We start from the raw sequence: 19,606 nt of genomic DNA on the forward strand, positions 1-19,606 counted from the left end.
TTTGTTACTAACTTTGTATTCTCTTGCGTCTCCAATCCAATCTTATGCTGCCTGAAGATGTGCAGGGTGCATTGAACATTGTCTCTCCCTATGACTTAGTTTAACAAATGCTCTTTTGCTATGCTAGGAAAATAATCATTCATTAATTATTACTTTGAAGTATCTCTTTACTTACCACCAAAGGTAAATTTCCAAGTTCCAGAGATGTATGGGAAAATTGTGATATTTCACTGTAGATCTGCTATTGGTTAAATATTCCAATTGTGGTCTGGACCATTCCACTACTTTGTCTTAAGAAGCTCAAGAGTCAAATTCAATTTTAATTAGTCATTTATGCAACATAACTTTTATTATGCTATGTAAAAGGTCAAGACCTTCTTGCAGGACTGTAAGTGACATGCTTTCTCTCAAGGCTCATGTGTGGAAGGTTTACTCAAAACATTGGTCTCAAGGACCTCTTTCACAAATGAATACAAGCCATTTCATTAGGTCCATTTTTGTTTTGCAGATTTGAAAATTTGAAACTGTGTCTTTCTTTTATTTTCAACAGCTTATGTGCCTCCAAAGGATCTTAATTTTTCTGAGGTGACTTCTTACAGTTTCAAAACTGACTGGTCTCCTGCTGGAGAAAATGTTTTCTCGTATCATATCACCTACAAGGAAGCTTCTGGGGATGACGAGGTCACAGTGGTGGAGCCAGCATCCAGCACCAGTGTCGTTCTGCACAACCTGAAGCCAGAGACCCTGTACTTAGTCAATGTGACAGCGGAGTATGAGGATGGCTTCAGCATTCCTGTATCTGGAGAGGAGACCACTGCAGAAGGTGTGATGGAGTTTCTGCCACCCCTTTTCAAAAACTAGTGATTTATTAAAGAACAAAGTAATGTTTTGTAATAACCATCTGTTCTGTAGCCAAGAATTGTGTCTTTTTAGGATTTGGCAACTTTAAAATATAGCTGTTCATGAGTCTTTTTAAAACTGGAGAAAGATTTTTAAGTAAAAAAAAAAACACCCTAGATTTATTTTGATGAATTTCAGAAGGGACACAGATAGTTGTTAATAGTTATAGAATTAACTTTTGACATACTGTGTACTACTAAAAGCTAGAGATTTTTTTTTCTCTGAAACATGTTTCAAATACGATTGACATTTTTCTTTTGTGTGTGGTTTAAATATATATATCTGCCTGAAGGCCAGCAAATAAACTAAATGATGAAAGACATCTTATTAAGATTTTTGTGATCATACAACCTCGAAGTTCATGCTTAGATATTTCCAGCGACTTCCTGTAGAGCTGACACTGCTGCTTGAGGAGCCTGGCTCTTTTTCTTCAGCACTGTGGGATGGGAATGAGAAGTATATCTCAAGAAGAAACTTACATTTTTGAGTAGAGGCCTCTACATTCATATGAACTTGAGGTTTTGGCCATTGGGCTATTGCAGTAGAATTTGGTAATGCCGTTCTAATTTTCCTGTTGGTAGTGAAATCTGGGATTTAAACTTTCTTCAGTCAATAAGGAAGTTTCTGACTCTATACTTTCATAGACACAATTATTGAGCTCTTGCTATGCTAAGTTTTCCATGGATTGTCTCATTAAGCCACTTCAGTAATCCAATACATAGTCATGTTTTACTGATGAGTAATCTGAGGCTCAAAATTATATATCTATTAAGCTTCAGTGGCAAGATTAAAATCCATCAGACTGTCTGTCTCATTTATTCTGCCTAATTCAGTCCATGCTAGACACAGTGAGTCACAGGTGTAAGTCAGCCAACATTTCTTTCTATTCTTGAGAGATACATTTCTTTTCTTTCTTCCCGGGGCAATCTAATGATGTGCTGAATATTTAAGTGAACTTCTAATTCTTTGTGGGGTAAATGCAGGTGCATTGCACTATGTTTTTACTCCAGTGGACTTAGAGACACGGCCTTTAGTTCACTTTTCCTGAATGTGTTGTCCATATGGGTAGTTTGCCCCATTGAACAAATAGATCATTTAAACATGTTGACTAAACCCAAAGTCAACTGATGTTCCCATTTGGGCTTGCTGAAAATTTCGTTTAAGACTGAATCTATGAGTGTTATCCAATTTAGCTTCAAGATCTAACTAGCATTCATTAAGTACCTATCATGTGCTTGCTCCCTCACACATTTGTATATGGTCCAATTGCACTCTAAGTCAAATGACTCTTCAGGTAAAAAGCTATGAAACTGACTGGATAAGACAGTTTGGTCAAGTAGATAAGTGTGGTGGTCCTTGGTCTGAGGCATTGCTTCCCTTCTTCTATGAGAAAATTTAATAAAAGTAAGCTGTTGTTACTTAGATTTGAGAAATGAATTGGTTATATTCTGCAATTTTATGGAATATAAATATACTATTTAATAGAGTACTTATTGTTTTAGTAGTTTGCTTTTATATATATCCATATGTGATTAAAATATAAACAGTACTTAGTTTCTAGATGTTATAGAATATTTGCTGTTTCAGAATCTAGTTAATCTTTGGCTAAATGAATATAGTAATAGGTTTGTCAAAAAACTGCTCAAGGTTTGTTTAGAAAATGCTGTAATTTAGTGATCAAAAGCTAGATTTTGTATTTTGCATGTAAAATTAGCCAACTTATTTTTGAACATGTATATATTTTTAATTTCAGTAAAGGGAGCCCCTCGAAACCTGAAAGTGACAGATGAGACAACAGACAGTTTTAAAATCACCTGGACTCAAGCTCCAGGGAAAGTTTTAAGGTATCGGATTATATATAGACCAGTTGCTGGTGGAGAAAGCAAAGAAGTTACCACCCCTGCCAATCAGAGGAGAAGAACATTGGAGAACCTGACTCCAGACACAAAATATGAAGTATCTGTAATTCCTGAATATTTATCAGGACCTGGCTCTCCACTGACTGGAAATGCAGCCACCGAAGAAGGTAGGGGAAATACACTGACAATATTTGGAACACCAAAATCTTAGACCAGATGGGAAAATTTAAACGGCAATCCAGATAACACAAATCCTGAGACATTTTGAATTATCTGAGTATCTTACACTGTAATTTTTTTTACAGTGAAGTTAATCCAATTTTGACTTACTCATAACTATATTTGTGTAAATATATTATGAATATTATGATAGAAGCTAAACATTCTTTAAAAATAATTTTATCAATTATTCTAATAAGAATTGAGGTATGACTAGGGGACTAAAAATCAAACTGCTGTGTACCATTGAAACAGACTATGCTTTTTTGCATCATGATTTTTTTAAAAGATTTATTTATTTATTTGGACATCAGAGATACAGACAGTGAGAGGGAGAGGCAGAGCTGTGCCGATCTGAAGCCAGGAGCCAGGTGCTTCTTCCTGGTTTCCCATGTGGGTGCAGGGGCCCAAGGATTTGGGCCATCTTTCACTGCTTTCCCAGGCCATAGCAGAGAGCTGGATTGGAAGAGGAGCAGCTGGGACTAGAACCGGCGCCCATATGGGATGCTGGCACCGCAGGCGGAGGATTAACCTTCTGCGCCATGGAGCCAGCCCCTGCATCATGATTTTTTTTTAAAGATTTATTTTATTTATTTTAAAGGCAGAGTGACAGAGGGAGACAGAAGGGGAGAGACACAGAGATCTTTCTTCCACAAGTTCATCCCCAAATGTCTGGAATAGCCTATCTTGATCCAGGCTGAAGGCAGAAGCCTGGAACTCCATCTGTTTCCTCTCACATGGGTTGTAAGAACCCAAGCACTTGGGCAGTCTTCCAGTGCTTTCTCAGATGCATTAATGGGGAGCTGGATCAGAATCAGAGTTGCAGGAACTTAAATGGCACTCTGATATAGGATGCTGGAGTCACAGGTAGTGGCTTAATCTGAGTTAACCTGTTGTACCACAATGCTGGCCCCGATTTTTTTTTATTTAATGCATATAAACTTCCTTTCAAAAATATAAATTTAGGAACATAGTGATTCTTCCCACCCTACCTTCCCTCTCACCCACACTCCTACTCTTCTTCCTTCTCCCTCTCCTATTTCCATTCTTATTTTTTACTAAGATCTGTTTTCAATTAACTTTATACACGTCAGATTAACCCTACACTAGGTAAAGAGTTCAGTAAATAGTATGAAAAAAAAAAGCCTCTTCCTCAACAGTTGAGACAAAGACTGGCTTCAGATTTCTAAACATTAACCTGTTTTTATTTAAATGTCATGATCAAGTTCCCAAACAAATTCATATATTTGCTTCAAATTATTAATGCTTAATGTCCTAGTTCATTAAAAAAACTAAGGCATTCACATTTTTCTTTTATTTCTCATACTTAATTTTTTTGAACAGCATTATCATTAAGAACATTTAGCAGTAATGAACTGTTATTGAGCACCTATTTGTGTCAGGTTCTGTGCAAACTCTTTTTGTATGTTACCTCAATTAAATCCTGCATTGATTCTGTGAAGCTGTTATTATTATCCCAGTTTTAAATAGCAGCTCTGAGTCATGTAGCTAAAAAGTGGTTGATCTCAGTGTGTGAACTTCATGTCCTTCTGCAGATGCTCACAAGAGTGTCCACTGTAGCTTGGTCTGCACCACACTCCTTTGCTCCCACTGTACCACTCTCCCTCCTTCCTCCTGCAGCCTCACTCATTAGCCCTTCCCACTGGAGGCCCTTTCTCCTTCCACCTTTCTCTTTCTTCCTCTCTACTGCTTAGGAAGTAGCTACTTCTCATATTGATTTTGTTGCTGGGACCAAGGACTGTTTGTGCTGGGCATCATGAAATGATCCGCTTGCTCACCATCATTCTGTTTTTTGGAGTAAAACTAGTGGAAAATGCCATAGAGTTGGGTGCCTTGAGATCCTTCGGGGATGACATGGCCAATCTACCAGGAAAGTCATGAAATACCAGGCATCACAGTTGCATAGGGATGGGTAGCTGCTCAAGACTTGTACCCAAAGCTAGGTCTCATGCGGCTGTTTCTTTCTCATTCCCTCCCTCTCTCCCCAGCACAGCAGCATTTTTATCACTTACCATTTTTTTATCATATTAGCATTATTTCCTAGCTGTTACTGCTAAATGTACATTATACTGATAAAGGGTTTTTATTTAACATTTCCTAGAGGAGTTAAAAATCTACATTGTAATAATACTCTACATATAGACAATTTTATAGTGCTTTGTTTCACTTCAAGGCAAAAGTTAGGGAAAGAATTTTACATGAAATATTTTACTGGTGTAAAAAAAGAAGAGGAATTGGGTGTCTTTTGCTTTGCTTCTTCTCCCATATAGGGCTTTATTTAGAGATGCTTAAAACTTTGTTGGCTGGTCAGCAGTTAAAATTGTGACAAACCCACTCAGGATGCAAATTTGGTGTAACGCACACCCATTGTGTAGTCACAAAGTGTTTTACAACTTATTTTTATTAAATAATGGATTGTGATTTTGTTGTCATTTTTGAATGAAGTTAGAGGGAATCCAAGAGACTTAAGAGTTTCCGACCCTACAACATCAAGTATGAAATTATCTTGGAGTGGAGCACCAGGAAAAGTGAAACAGTATCTGGTCACATACACTCCGGTGGCAGGAGGTGAAACTCAAGAGGTCACTGTGAGGGGAGATTCAACCAATACTGTCCTGAGAGGATTAAAAGAAGGGACACAATATGCCTTATCTGTGACAGCCTTGTATGCATCTGGGGCTGGAGATGCTCTTTTTGGAGAAGGAACAACACTTGAAGGTAACTGTAATATTTTATGGAAATCCCTGGTTTTGTTTGTAACTTTGCATTTAGAAAGCTTAAAATGTTTTACAAGAGTGAAATATGGCAATGTGAACTCCTTTCTCCTATAAGGAATTCATATCAAAAATGAATTATCATAAAACTGCCTGTTATTTGGAAATATAGAATGTGAGTGACTGAAAAAGTTGAACTTGATTAGTAAGACATGTCTTGGGGAAACAGAGTGCATAATAAGGATACACTAATGTGTTTATGGTGCCACAGGATGGTTAAGTGCAGAATGGTTATGTGATGTTCAGAGTGGGATGGCACCTTGGAAAACATCTATGGATGAAGAATATTTGGATCGCTCAAGGTCATACAGTTGGTTCTGTCACTCAGGTCCCTCTAGGAGCCATTTTCTGCTTTTCAGTCCAGTGTTGTTTTCATTTACCATGCATAAACACATTAATAGTAGCTTGAGAAATATGAAAACACATGTTTCTATAATTTGATTTCAAAGAGACCTCTAACCCTCAGTTCCATGTTAGAAGTTCAGAGTTAATGCAATACTATATAAGAACCATCCACAGGACTGATGCTATTTCCTGATTCTCTTGAGTTGTCAGAGGGCTTCATAATTCTTAGGATTTTTAAAAATGATTTATTTATTTATTTGAAAGGCAAAATTAGAGAGAGAGAAAGAGAGGGAGAGAGAGAGAGATTGATTGATTGTCCATCTACTGGTTCACTCCTCAATTGGCAGCAATAGCTGGGGCTAGGCCAGGCCAAAGCCAGTAGCCTGGAACTCAGTCCGATTTCCATGTAGGAGGCAGGGACCCAAGTACCTGGACCATCTTCTGCTGCCTTTCTGGTGCATCAGCAGGGAGCTGGATGGGAAGCTGAGCAACCAGGACTCAAACCCGTGCTCACATGGAATGCTGGCATCTTAGGCAGCTAACTTAACCCACTGTGCCACAATGCTGGCCCTTCTTAGGATCTTTTGTGATATAATGCCAGGTTACGTTTATTTTAACTCACTGCAAGAAGTAAGTAGTGGAAGGGAAATAAAATACAAATTTTAGTCAACTGCAATGAGTATGAGTTCTAACTTTAAAAAAGAAATCAGTGGATGATTGCATTGATATTGATTAGATAGCTGAGGGCTTCAGTGGGCCATCATTCTCTTCATCATCATTTTTATAGGACTTATTTTAAATGCTTACAGGAAAGAAATGAATCTGAAGTACAGTTTATTTTATAAAGTCACAGTGACACTTGGCAAAATATCCATCAAATTTGATGGATCCAGAAATTTGGAGGATTGCAGATGTTGTAGTTGGCAGGACAAAGCTCAGCAGTTCTGATTGGAAACTTAAATACTCTGTCAAGAATTAAAAACAGATAAAACATCTAATCAAAGTAAGATTGACGAAGAGTTTAAAATGATTAGTTAAGGCAGGAATTTGGAGAAGTAGTTAAGTCACTGCTTGGGACACCTGTATCTCGTATTAGAATGCCTGATTCAAGTCCTTGCTCCTTCGTGTGCAATCCAGCTTCCTGCTAATGTGCACCTATGGAAGGCAGTGGATAGCTCAAGGTCTTGGGTCCCTGCCACCAACATGGGAGACCTGAATTATGTTGTGGGTTCCTGGTTTCTGCTTGGCCCAGCCCTGATTGTTGCAGGCACTTGAACCAGCAGATGGGAGATCTCTCTCCATTGCTCTGTCTCTGTGTCTTTCAATTCATGAAAATAAAATAAAAAATAAACTGACTAGTCCTTGAAATATGATTTTAGAAGGGGATTTAAGTAAAACATTAAATGCCAGCATGTGAAGTACTGATAACCATATGAGTCCTGGTTGTGATACTCAGCTGTAACACTTTTAAGTCTCAATTTATCTGTCCATAAAGAGGGGGTGATCATCTTCCCTCCTACCTCCCAGGGTTATCCCAGGAGATCAAATGGAAGACTGTTAAATGAAATTCTTTTGAAACTATAAAATACTATGTGTGTATAAAATTCATCAAAAGAAAACCAATTAACTTTATAATCGATATCTAAAAATATAACTCTAGTAAGTGTTTTAGAGATAATGATTGGCTGCATAAAGTTTTTTTTTATTTTTAATTTTTGACAGGCAGAGTGGACAGTGAGAGAGAGAGAGAGAGAGAAAGGTCTTCCTTTTGCCGTTGGTTCACCCTCCAATGGCCGCCGCGGCTGGCGCTCTGCAGCCAGCGCATTGCGCTGATCCGAAGCCAGGAGCCAGGTGCTTCTCCTGGTCTCCCATGGGGTGCAGGGCCTAAGCACTTTGGCCATCCTCCACTGCACTCCCTGGCCACAGCAGAGAGCTGGCCTGGAAGAGGGGCAACCGGGACAGAATCCAGCACCCCGACCGGGACTAGAACCCGGTGTACCAGCGCCGCAAGGTGGAGGATTAGCCTATTGAGCCATGGCGCCAGCCTTGCATAAAGTTTTAAAATCATGAGAAAATTGCCTTAAGTATAGAGGCATAATCCAATGGGTATGAGCATGTGATCTTCCCATTTTGTACAACCCAGAATTTTGGGGAAGTTTGTCCTTTTTGTTTGATCTTTTGAAGTGCTCTTTCTCATAAAGTTTCCATAGGCTTTAGCACAGATTACTCATAATACTTTTTTAAGGGATCAACTTTTGAACTTTTATTTTTTACAAGAGTTAAGTGTATTTATATTTACGAAAACCTTTCTTTAAGGAGTATCATGGAATTTAATAATTTTATCCCTGCTTTTACTTTTTTAGCTTTCTGATATTCATGTGCGTTTTCTTGCTAATTTTAAATCCTACTCGTGCTCAATCAAAATCTTGATTCTAAACATTAAAGCATATTTATCAAGAATAGTTTTTTTAAAAATTTTATATAACAAAAATGTACTTTTTGATTTTATAGCAAACACATTCTATTGGGTTGTGATTTTTCTAGGATAGATGTATGGATATGTTTATAATTTAATAATGTCTAGCAAGTTGTAGGAATGTGTGAATCCATACATACAGACATGTACCTATATTTGATCAGAAATTATCTCTAAGGTAGAAATCATCACAGGCAAGGTAGTGAAACAGTTTTTAAAAATGTTTCCCATTTCCTAAGAAGGAAGAAAGCTAGATAATTTGCAGTTTTGCTCTAAAAATATGGTTAATTTCTAACTGAGTTGCAATAATCAAAACCTTTTTTTCCCATTTACTCTAAAGCTCTTAACTACAGTGGAGGATTACAAAACAATGCTACCAGCTTGATTTTATTAACATATTTATCCGATTGCATTATGTGTGGTAAACTTGACAAATATGTGAAAGCATAGTTGTGACTAAATTAAAATAATAGAAGATTTTTCCCCTGGTTATTCCATTTCATTTTATTATATTAACTCAGCCAAATCCACATACCATATACAGGAATAGGATATGATGGTAAATGCAGGGAGTGGAAAGCCCAGAAACAGAGCCAGGCAACTGCTTTTGAGGGCTGCTGTTTTTCTAATCTGTTTTTCTCTTGGGAGACGAGGTGGTAAGAACAGACCTTGAAGGAATGTTTCTTCTATCCAGAGGCATGGAGTCAGCCAGTAAGAGCATTCTGTAGATTGAAAATTTTATTTATTACATTAAGTACATTGTGGCTTTTGATTCAAAAATAAAAAGTATATACATATCTCTAAATACATATAGATAGACATAGATACATATATAAAAGATTGAGTGTTGACTGCAACTATCTCTAACTTGACTCTGATTGCTAGTTCTGTTTTTTGAAATGTGGCCAATGATCAGAAAATTCCCTTGTCACTGGAAGAGAGATTTATCAGCGTTGGCACTGGAGAAGTTCATGGTTGGCTGTAGTATTGTATGCAATAGAATCACAAAGGCAGAGTTTATTACTATTTCAGATACAAACTTCAGAGAAATCTGAGCACAAATCATTATGTGTGATTTACATTGCTTTGTTTCCCCTGTTGTTGTTGTTAAAGCAGGAAGACATAGAAGACTTAGTGTAATTACTAAAACACTGCAGTACATGTAAATGCATCTTAGGTCTTAGTAGAGCTTTTGGTTGTCACTGTTAGGGGAAAACTTGCTTTTATAATCCTTTAAATGAATACTCCCCATTTTATTCAGAGAGTTCCCACAAATGAATGAACGTTTCAGTTTGAGCATAATATGATTTTTAAATATTTTGAGTGTTTTTTCTTTTTGGCTAAGGAAAATATGACTTTTCAGAATTTCCTTTGTTTCAGTTGCTGTAGCAACCCGCCAATGTCCTAGACATGAATGGCTTCCTACAGATCAAACCAAGCTAACTCAGCTGACATTTTGTTACAATGAAGTTTTTAGCATATCCCAGGAATTCTGCATGATGAGGCTTCTCCAAGATGGACTAAACAAGGCCTCTGTGTTTTCCTGGATTTCCTGCTGTCTCATAATTTGGAGAATGATACATTCTGAGTATAACAATTCTGAGGTTGCCAGGGAACTTCAGCACAACCACTGGAGAGTAATTCTTCGATCATTTTTCTGTGAATTAATTGCTTATCAGAGGAAAATCTAAAACAAAGATAGAGAGATAATGATTATAGAAAAAATATTTTTTCATTCATTTGGGCTTTGAAGTTGAATGGTAATTTGTGAAGAGGTTTTTAAGAACTATTTATTGCTTCAAGTAATGGAATTAACTTATCAATAGTGAACTTTGTCCTTTGGAATGGTGGCTCTAACTCACTGGTTGTAAATCAAGCGTATTTCCACATGAACGTTATCCAGAAGCAGGTCTTCTGTATTCTGCTGTGGAAAGTTGGATGCCTTTTGGGCTCAGCTCTAATGGAAAAGACAAATTGGTTTAGAAGAGAGTTTACATTACATTTTCAATTTAACTTCTATTTTTGAAAGTGGTATGTGAGGCTCAGTGAAAGCTGACTGGAACAATCTATAAGATGAAATACAGTTTCATTTCATGATGATTAATTTTTCAGTTATCATCATTGGCTAATTCATGTTATAATTATATTTGAATTGGATGATACTTTGCTTTTTTACAAAGCAAATGGAAATTGTCTAAGAAAACAGAGGAAAGTTACTTAAATGGGGCATTAACTATTTGGCTTTGTATGTGGAAAACAAGCAGTGTATATAAATCAACCTCAGTGGAAGTACAGTTCATGAAGAATGCACCTGTCTAAATTATTTCCCAAGCAGAAGCACAGATATGCATGCAAACAGGCATGAGAAAAATGCCTATGGCATACATGAATATGTTTTACAGTCAGGATAGAAATGCTGCATGCCAAATTACTAAAGCCTGATATAATTTTGTACCTTTAAATTTATGACACATATGCATTGGTATTTCTTATACCTAGTGGTACCACGCTAGAATAAGAGGATATATAGAAAAACTCTTCAGAGGAAATCAAAGGAATAAAAATGAAGGCATGCCATCATCATCATAGATGATGACTTATTTGAAACAAGTTGAATTGTCAGAAACTCTATTACTAGAGATAAAAGTAATATACATAAAACACAAGATATAATCCAGAAGCAATCAAGTATTTTGAGGTTAAATAATACTATAAACAATGTCCCTTAGGTAAAAATCTGAGCAAATCCCAGCACCATCAAACATGCATTTGTAAGTCTTGGGACCGTAGAGGAGGGACTCAGGGAAGGATCTACTGCTAGAGCAGAGGAGAAAGAAAATGACAAGGTGACAAAGTTTGCTGCTGCTGTTATTTCACTTTCCCATTTGAGGTACCGCGGTCTTTCCTGGAGAAGGCCTGCAGACCCTCCTTCTGACTGTTTTTCTTCCTTCTTGGCTCTCTCTGTCCCTCTTCTTTCCTCTCAGGTATGTAGAAAAACAGACTGTTGCCCAAACTCAGTCTAATCAAGCTAAACCCAAACAAGTCACATGATCTCTTCCTATTTTTACGAATGTTTGGAATTCCGTAGAAGGAGAAAAAAATGACAATATATTAAACAAATGACTGGCTATGTAGCACTTTAATCGAAGCACAGTCACTTGAGAATGTAATCAACTCTTCAGTAAGAAGCACCTGTTGAGAACAGTGAACATCCTGTGTGTGTGGTGGAATGCGTAGGATGAGATGAAACAAACTTCTCTGTTCTCTGACAGGCTTGAGATCATTTTCTTACCTCAAGGGGTGGTATGCTGTACATGGCAACGCTCATACCTATTCAACATGGAAATCACTAGGCATTCCTGCAGAGTATCCCTGTGAGCAGCAATTTTGACCAGTTTTGCTTTCATTGTGCCTGCTGTTATTTTAAAGAAGGCTCATTTCTTTTTCTAATTATTATTTTTTCTAAAGTTTTATTTATTTAAGAGTTACACAGAGAGAGAAGGAGAGGCAGAGGCAGAGGCAGAGAGAGAGAGAGAGAGAGGTCTTCATCTGCTTGTTTACTCCCCAGTTGGCCACAATGGCCAGAGCTGCGATGATCTGAAGCCAGGAGCCAGGAGCCAGGAACTTCTTCTAGATCTCCCACGAGGGGCCCAAGGACTTGGGCCATCTTCCATGGTTTTCCCAGGCCATAGCAGAGAGCTGAATCAGAAGAGGAGCAGCCTGGACTCGAACTGGTGTCCACATGGGATGCCAGCACTGCAGGCAGTGGCTTTACCTGCTACACCATAGTGCCGGCCCCTAATTATTTTTTCATTGTACCTACTATGGAGTATAATGTGGTAATTCCATACATGTATTCAAGATGTGATATTACATGTAGTTTGCAATTCTAACTCCTTAAACATTTTTTAAAAATAGCTTTAATACTTAATACTTTAATACTTAATAGTTGTACATATGTATTCTGATCAAATCTGGTCAATTAATGCTTTCCTTTCCTTTTTGTTACTTTATATTTGGAGCCTTGGAGTCCCCAGATTTGTTTATAAAATATTTAATGCAGTATATCCTCATTTTTGAGTGAAAGCAAGTATGAGGTTTCCTTCCCATACCGACCAACCACATCTTCCAAATTAATGCACCTTTTGGCATCCGAGAGGAACAGTAGAATGAAGAGAAAAGAAAGATCTGGGGGAAAAGGATAAGTAATTGTAGTGGAAGTAGAATCACAAGACAGATTTAAAAGATTTTTAGTAGTTAGGCACAATCCCAGATGTTCCTATTTAGGTGATTTGGAAAGGGCCTAGCCTTCAGTTCTCCAGGCAATTCTATGCATTTGATCAGACTCAGTCCAGTTATTTTGCTGTGGAGGACCAGGTTCTCAGAGCTGACGACCTGCTGGTGGCCTGCTCATCTGGTTGCGTCTCTAGCCCCAGGACCAATTTGGTTATTTGCCAGCCTGTGACCTAACAGTCATACCACAGTTGCCAACAAATTGTTTCATTTGTTGGTCCTCTGATATTTGGCCAAAGATTCTGTTTTGTTTTGTTTGTTTGTTTTTAAAGGAAAGGGTTTATTGGGGAACACCCTATAGACCGGAGTGAAGGGGCGGCGAAGGAAAAAGAGAGAGAATATAAGAGAAAAACAGAGAGGAGAGGAGCTAGCAAGGAGAGAAGATAGAGCAGAGCAGAGGAGAGAGGAGAGCCGAGAGCAGAGCCAAGAGACCAGAGGAGGAGGCGAGAGAGAGGAACCAAAAGAGAGCAGGAGAGAAGGGCCAAGAGAGCGCATGTGCAGGAACAGGCCCTTTTAAAACTTTGCCTGAGGGCGGGCAGGGAAGCAGGAGCAGTGAATCCCATTAGGATGGGTGTGGGGAGCAACTCGGACTAGACTAAGTTACTCGAATTAAGACTTATTCTATGCATCTGCTCTCCCACAATATGGCGCTGGGAGAGGAGTAAACAGCTTCTACACAGCTGCCTCCAGTTCAACCAATAAACTGTAGGAACTGCTCCTGATTGGAGGAGAGCAGCGTACTCGGCGTGTGGGTAGCAGAGTTGGGATTGGTGGAAGAGGACTATAAAGGAGGAGAGAGACAACATGCACCAGGAACATCTGAGCAGCCCCCGAGAGAGCCGGCCGGCAGTGTGCCGCTCCCCCGCGGAAGTGGGGAAAGTGGCAGGGGGAACCGCCCTTCCACCGAGGTGGAAGGGTCGGTAGCCAACCCAGGAAGAACCAGCAGCAAACCCGGGAAGGGCCGAGAAGACAAAAGAACAGTGCAGGGTCCTGTGTCGTTCCTCCGTGAAGAGGGGGAGCGACAGATGGGGGTGGAGCCTGGCTCAGGTAGCTGGGCCATGTGGCCACCTGGCTACAACTGTGCCAGTTTCCTAACATTCCCCCTTTTTGTTTTTTATAAAGCAGGGTTTGTATGGGATTACATTAGTCCCAAAAGTCCAAGAGGGGTAGAGGGACAATGATCTGTCTTTAGAGCTACTTCATGCTGACATGGGGTGATGATGTACTCTTCGCTGGCATGGGGCGATGTCTCAGGCCGCTGTCTCCTGGGTGGGGAGCCGAGTATATCCCTGGAGCAGCATTTGGTTGACTGCCTGGTTGCTGAAGGCCTTCGTTTGTTCCATTATCACCTGCTGTAAACACTTAGACACTGTAGTATAGAAGACTGGGTGAGAATAGTAACCAATGATCCAAAGAGTAGCATTAACCAGGTAATAAGAGGATTTTATAGAGAGGAAATGGAGGGGGTCTCTGGACCCTTGTGGGGACAGTTTGATGGATGTGGCTTAAAGCTGATTCCAGCCAAGACTGGGAGAAAGGCCACTAACTTTTGCAGGTAGTGGGGTTTGTCTGTAGAGAAATTCTAAACAATTATACAGCATTAAGTGGGGAAGAGGACCATCAGTATACACAGGTTGGGAGTAGAGCCATTGGTGGTAGAGTAGAGATTATGATTACAAAGGAATGAGGCTCAAGTGGGCTAGATACAGAGGACAGAGTTGTTATTAGAGGAGCTAAGAAAGGTGCTGTCTAAGCTATAAATAAGTTTTCTGATTGAGAGGCAAATAGAACCTGACAGAAGGGGCTTGATAATAATCAGGTGGGCTTTAAAGCCTTGTAAATTATGAGGCCCAGACTTATCTATCTCTTCATAGCATACATCCTACAGGAGGTGTGAACCTCCTTGGGGAAGGCACCCTGTTGACTTCCATTACCTAGCTGGCTTGGGAGGAGAGCTGGCCAGGTAAAGCCAAGTGGCAACTCCAACAGGAAATATACAGCTCTGCCTGCAGTGTTACTGACCCTATTTGGCCGTCCCCTCAGCTGCAGTGGTCACTTTGGAAGCTGGGCTGAGTGAAGGCTTTTCAGCTTAGAGCCAATAAGATCTGTGGCTCTGACCTGGACATCCTTCGACTCCAGGGCAGGTCCATTTCCAGTGATCCAACTCTTGGCTGGCAGAGCTCCCAGGGCTCTTCACAAGCTTTTATTTAATAAATAAAACTTTTATTTAATAAATATAAATTTCCAAAGTACAGCTTTTGGATTACAGTGGCTTTTTCCCTCTCAAAATCTCCTGCCCACCCGCAACCCTCCCATTTCCCGCTCCCTCTCCCATCCCATTAACATCAAGATTCATTTTCAATTATCTTTATAAACAGACCAATTTAATATATACTAAGTAAAGATTTCAACAGATTGCACCCACACAGAAACACAAAGTGTAAAGTACTGTTTGAGTACTATTTACACCGTTAAATCACATAGTACAACACATTAAGGACAGAGAAAGGTACCTCCTTCTTTGATGGCTCATTCTTTCCACTGCAATCTCACTCACAGAGATCTTTCATTTACGATTTTTTTTTTTTTTACCACAGTGTCTTGGCTTTCCTGAGAGCCTGAGAAGCTCTCATGGGCTTTTTAGCCAGATCCGAATGTCTTAAGGACTGATTCTGAGGCCAGAATGCTGTTTAGCACATCAGCCATTTTATGAGTCTGCTGTGTATCCCGCTTCCCATGTTGGATCGCTCTCTCCTTTTTAATTCTATCAGTTAGTATTAGCAGACACTAGTCTTGTTTATGTGATTCCTTTGACTCTTAGACCTATCACTATGATCAGTTATGAACTGAAACTGATCACTTTGACTAGTGATTTGGCATTGGAACATGCCACCTTGATGGGATTGAATTGGAATCCCCTGGTATGTTTCTAACTCTACCATTAGGGGCAAGTACAATTGAGCATGTCCCAAATTGTACATCTCCTCCCTCTCTTATTCCCACTCTTATATTTAACAGGGATCACTTTTCAGCTAAATTTGAACACCTAAGAATATTTGTGTGTTAATTAAAGAGTTCAACCAATAGTATTAAGTAAAACAAAAAAATACTAAAAGGGATAAAGTATTAAGTTGTTCCTCGAAAGTCAGGACAAGGGCTGATCAAGTCATTGTTTCTCATAGTGTCCATTTCACTTCTACAGGTTTCCTTTTTGGTGTTCAGTCAGTTGTCACCGATCAGGGAGAACATATGGTATTTGTCCCTTTGGGAATGGCTTATTTCACTCAGCATGATGTGTTCCAGATTCCTCCATTTTGTTGCAAATGACTGGATTTCGTTGTTTCTTACTGCGGTATAGTGTTCTAAAGAGTACATATCCCATAATTTCTTTATCCAGTCTATCGTTGATGGGCATTTAGGTTGATTCCAGGTCTTAGCTATTGTAAATTGAACTGCAGTAAACATTAAGGTGCAGACAGCTCTTTTATTTGCCAATTTAATTTACTTTGGGTAAATTCCAAGGAGTGGGTTGGCTGGGTTGTATGGTAGGGTTATCTTCAGGTTTCTGAGGAATCTCCAGACTGACTTCCATAGTGGCTTGACCAGTTTGCATTCCCACCAACAGTGGATTAGTGTCCCTTTTCCCCCACATCCTCGCCAGCATCTGTTGTTGGTAGATTTCTGTATGTGAGCCATTCTAACCAGGGTGAGGTGGAACCTCATTGTGGTTTTGATTTGCATTTCCCTGATAGCTAGTGATCCTGAACATTTTTTCATGTGCCTGTTGGCCATTTGGATTTCCTCTTTTGAAAAATGTCTGTAGAGGTCCTTGGCCCATCTCTTAAGTGGATTGTTTGGTTTGTTTTGATGTTGTGGAGTTTCTTGATCTCTTTGTAGATTCTGGTTATTAACCCTTTATCTGTTGCATAGTTTGCAAATATTTTTTCCCATTCTGTCAGTTGTCTCTTCACTTTCCTGACTGTTTATTTTGCAGTACAAAAACTTCTCAATTTGATGCAATCCCAAATGTTAATTTTGGCTTTGACTGCCTGCGTCTCCTGGGTCTTTTCCAGGAAGTCTTTGCCAGTGCCAATATCTTGCAGGGTTTTTCCAATGTTCTCTGATAATTTGATGATTTCGGGTCATAGATTTAGATCTTTAATCCATGTTGAGTGGATTTTTGTGTAAGGTGAAAGGTAGGGGTCTTGGTTCATGCTTCTTCATGTGGAAATCCAGTTTTCCCAGCACCATTTGTTAAATAGACTGTCCTTGCTCCAGTAATTGTTTTTAGATCCTTGATCTTAAGATCTAAAATCCTAGATCTTAGATCCTTGATAAGTTGGCTGTAGATGTTTGGGTTGATTTCTGGTGTTTCTATTCTGTTCCATTGGTCTATCCATCTGTTTCTGTACCAGTAGCATGTTGTTTTGATAACAGCTGCCCTGTAGTATGTCCTGAAATCCGGTATTGTGATGCCTCTGGCTTTGTTTTTGTTGTACAAGATTGCTTTAGAAATTCGAGGTCTCCTGTGTCTCCATATGAATTTCAGCATCAATTTTTCCAGATCTGAGACGAATGTCTTTGGTATTTTGATTGGTATCGCATTGTATCTATAAATTGCTTTTGGGAGAATGGACATTTTGGCGATATTGACTCTTCCAATCCATGAGCATAGAAGATTTTTCCATTTTTTGGTATCCCCTTCTATTTCTTTCTTTAAGATTTTGTAATTCTGATTGTAGAGATATTTAACATCCTTGGTTAAGTTTACTCCAAGGTATTTGATTGTTTTTGTAGCTATTGTGAATGGGATTGATCTTAGAAGTTCTTTCTCAGCTGTGGCATTGCCTGTGTATACAAAGGCTGTTGATTTTTGTGCATTGATTTTATATCCTGCTGCTTTTCCAAATTCTTCTATGAGTTCCAATAGTCTCTTAGTAGAGTTCTTTGGATCCCCTAAATAAAGAGTCATATCATCTGCAAAGAGGGATAGGTTGACTTCTTCCCAATTTGTATCCCTTTAATTTCTTTTTCTTTTCTAATAGCTCTGGCTAGAACTTCCAGAACTATATTGAATAGCAGTGGTGAGAGTGGGCATCCCTGTCTGGTACCAGATCTCAGTAGAAATGCTTCCAACTTTTCCCCATTCAATAGGATGCTGGCTGTGGGTTTTTCATAAATTGCTTTGATTGTATTGAGGAATGTTCCTTCCATACCCAATTTGCTTAGAGTTTTCATCATGAAAGGGTGTTGTATTTTATCGAATTCTTTCTCTGCATCTATTGAGATAATCATATGGTTTTTCTTCTGCAGTCTGTTAATGTGTATCACGTTGATTGATTTGCGAACATTGAACCATCCCTGCATACCAGGGATAAATCCCACTTGGTCTGGGTGGATGATCTTTCTGATGTGTTGTTGCATTCTATTGGCGAGAATTTTATTGAGGATTTTTGCATCTATGTTCATCAGGGATATTGGTCTGTAATTTTCTTTCAATGCTGCATCTTTCTCTGGCTTAGGGATTAAAGTGATGCTGGCTTCATAGAAAGAGTTTGGGAGGATCCCTCTTTTTCGATTGTTCTGAATAGTTTGAGAAGAAATGGAGTTAGTTCTTCTTTAAATGTCTGGTAGAATTCAGCAGTGAATCTTTTTAAAAACTTAAATGCTTATAAGTTCAAAAAAACTTTTTTATCATGAATACATCATCTTTCTTACAATTCTTGAATGTAATCCAGCAGATTATTCAATGCTTGTGCTTTCTTTTGAAAAAAAAAATTTATTGATGGTGGGGTACTGTGGTGCTGTTTCAAGTCTCTGCTTGGGACACCCAGATGCCATATTTGGAGGACAGTGGAGGCTTGGCTAATCCATGCTTCCTATCCAGGTTCCTGTTAATGTGTACCTTGAGAGGCAGCCAAAGTCTTCGCGATTCTGCCATCCATGTGGGAGACTCAGATGGAGTTCCTAGTTTGGCCTGGCCCACCCTTGACTGATGCAGGAATTTGAGGGAGTGAAACAGCAGATGGAAGGTCTCTTGCTCTTTCTGTCTCTTCCAATCTTTATGTAACTCTGTCTTTCAAATAAATAAATCTTTTAAAAAATTATCCCTGTGAGAGAGCAGTTTAAACTTAATGTTTAGGAATATTCTTATCAAGCTCTTTGAAATGTAAGAAACCCATAAGAAGCAGTTTGTCTTTCCAATTTTGGCTTCTGGATTGAGATGTCTTCTTTCTTTGCTGTCTGCATTTCTTTGCCACCAACCTGGAATGTTGTAATGTGTCTGCAAATTATATTTTTACACACCATAGACAGAAGATATGATTTTTAGAGGCTTGCTTTCTGATGATTGAGAGTCTGCTTAGTATTTATTCAAATTAGTGTTATAGTGTTAATTAGAACTCAGGAATATTTTTTAGTTGCTCTTTGATTTGCATTTTTAAAATATTTATTTGAAAGTCAGAGTTACATGGAGAGAGGGGGAGAGACAGAGGGAGATCTTCCATCCACTGGCTCGTTCCCCAAATGGCAGCAGTAGCCAGGAAAGAAGCCAGGAACCAGGAGCTTTTTCCAAATCTCCCACTTCGGTACAGGGGCCCAAACACTCAGGCCATTCTCCACTGCTTTTCCCAGACTGTTAGCAGGGAGCTGGATTGGAAGCAGAGCCGGGACAGAACTGACATTACATGGGATGTCAGCACATAGGCAGTAGCTTTACC

At 39.1% G+C, this 19,606-nt stretch overlaps 1 protein-coding gene across 7 annotated transcripts in view; it reads left to right on the top strand.

Moving 5' to 3' along the window:
• COL12A1 (collagen type XII alpha 1 chain) overlaps window positions 1-19,606 on the top strand; it is a 128,036-nt gene that overhangs the window by 21,515 nt on the left and 86,915 nt on the right. For 5 of the 7 annotated variants that reach the window (XM_051855515.2, XM_051855516.2, XM_051855517.3 and 2 more), the window contains 3 exons: window positions 551-823; window positions 2,654-2,926; window positions 5,445-5,717. The exons of the other annotated variants lie outside the window; for them this stretch is intronic. In XM_051855515.2, the coding sequence (XP_051711475.1) occupies window positions 551-823; window positions 2,654-2,926; window positions 5,445-5,717 (819 nt within the window). The remainder of the gene's footprint in view (window positions 1-550; window positions 824-2,653; window positions 2,927-5,444; window positions 5,718-19,606) is intronic. 7 annotated transcript variants of the gene reach the window in all.

Source organism: Oryctolagus cuniculus, chromosome 5 (assembly GCF_051225735.1).
Source record: "Oryctolagus cuniculus isolate XC-2025 breed Fujian yellow rabbit chromosome 5, ASM5122573v1, whole genome shotgun sequence".
Taxonomy (NCBI): Eukaryota; Metazoa; Chordata; class Mammalia; order Lagomorpha; family Leporidae; genus Oryctolagus; species Oryctolagus cuniculus.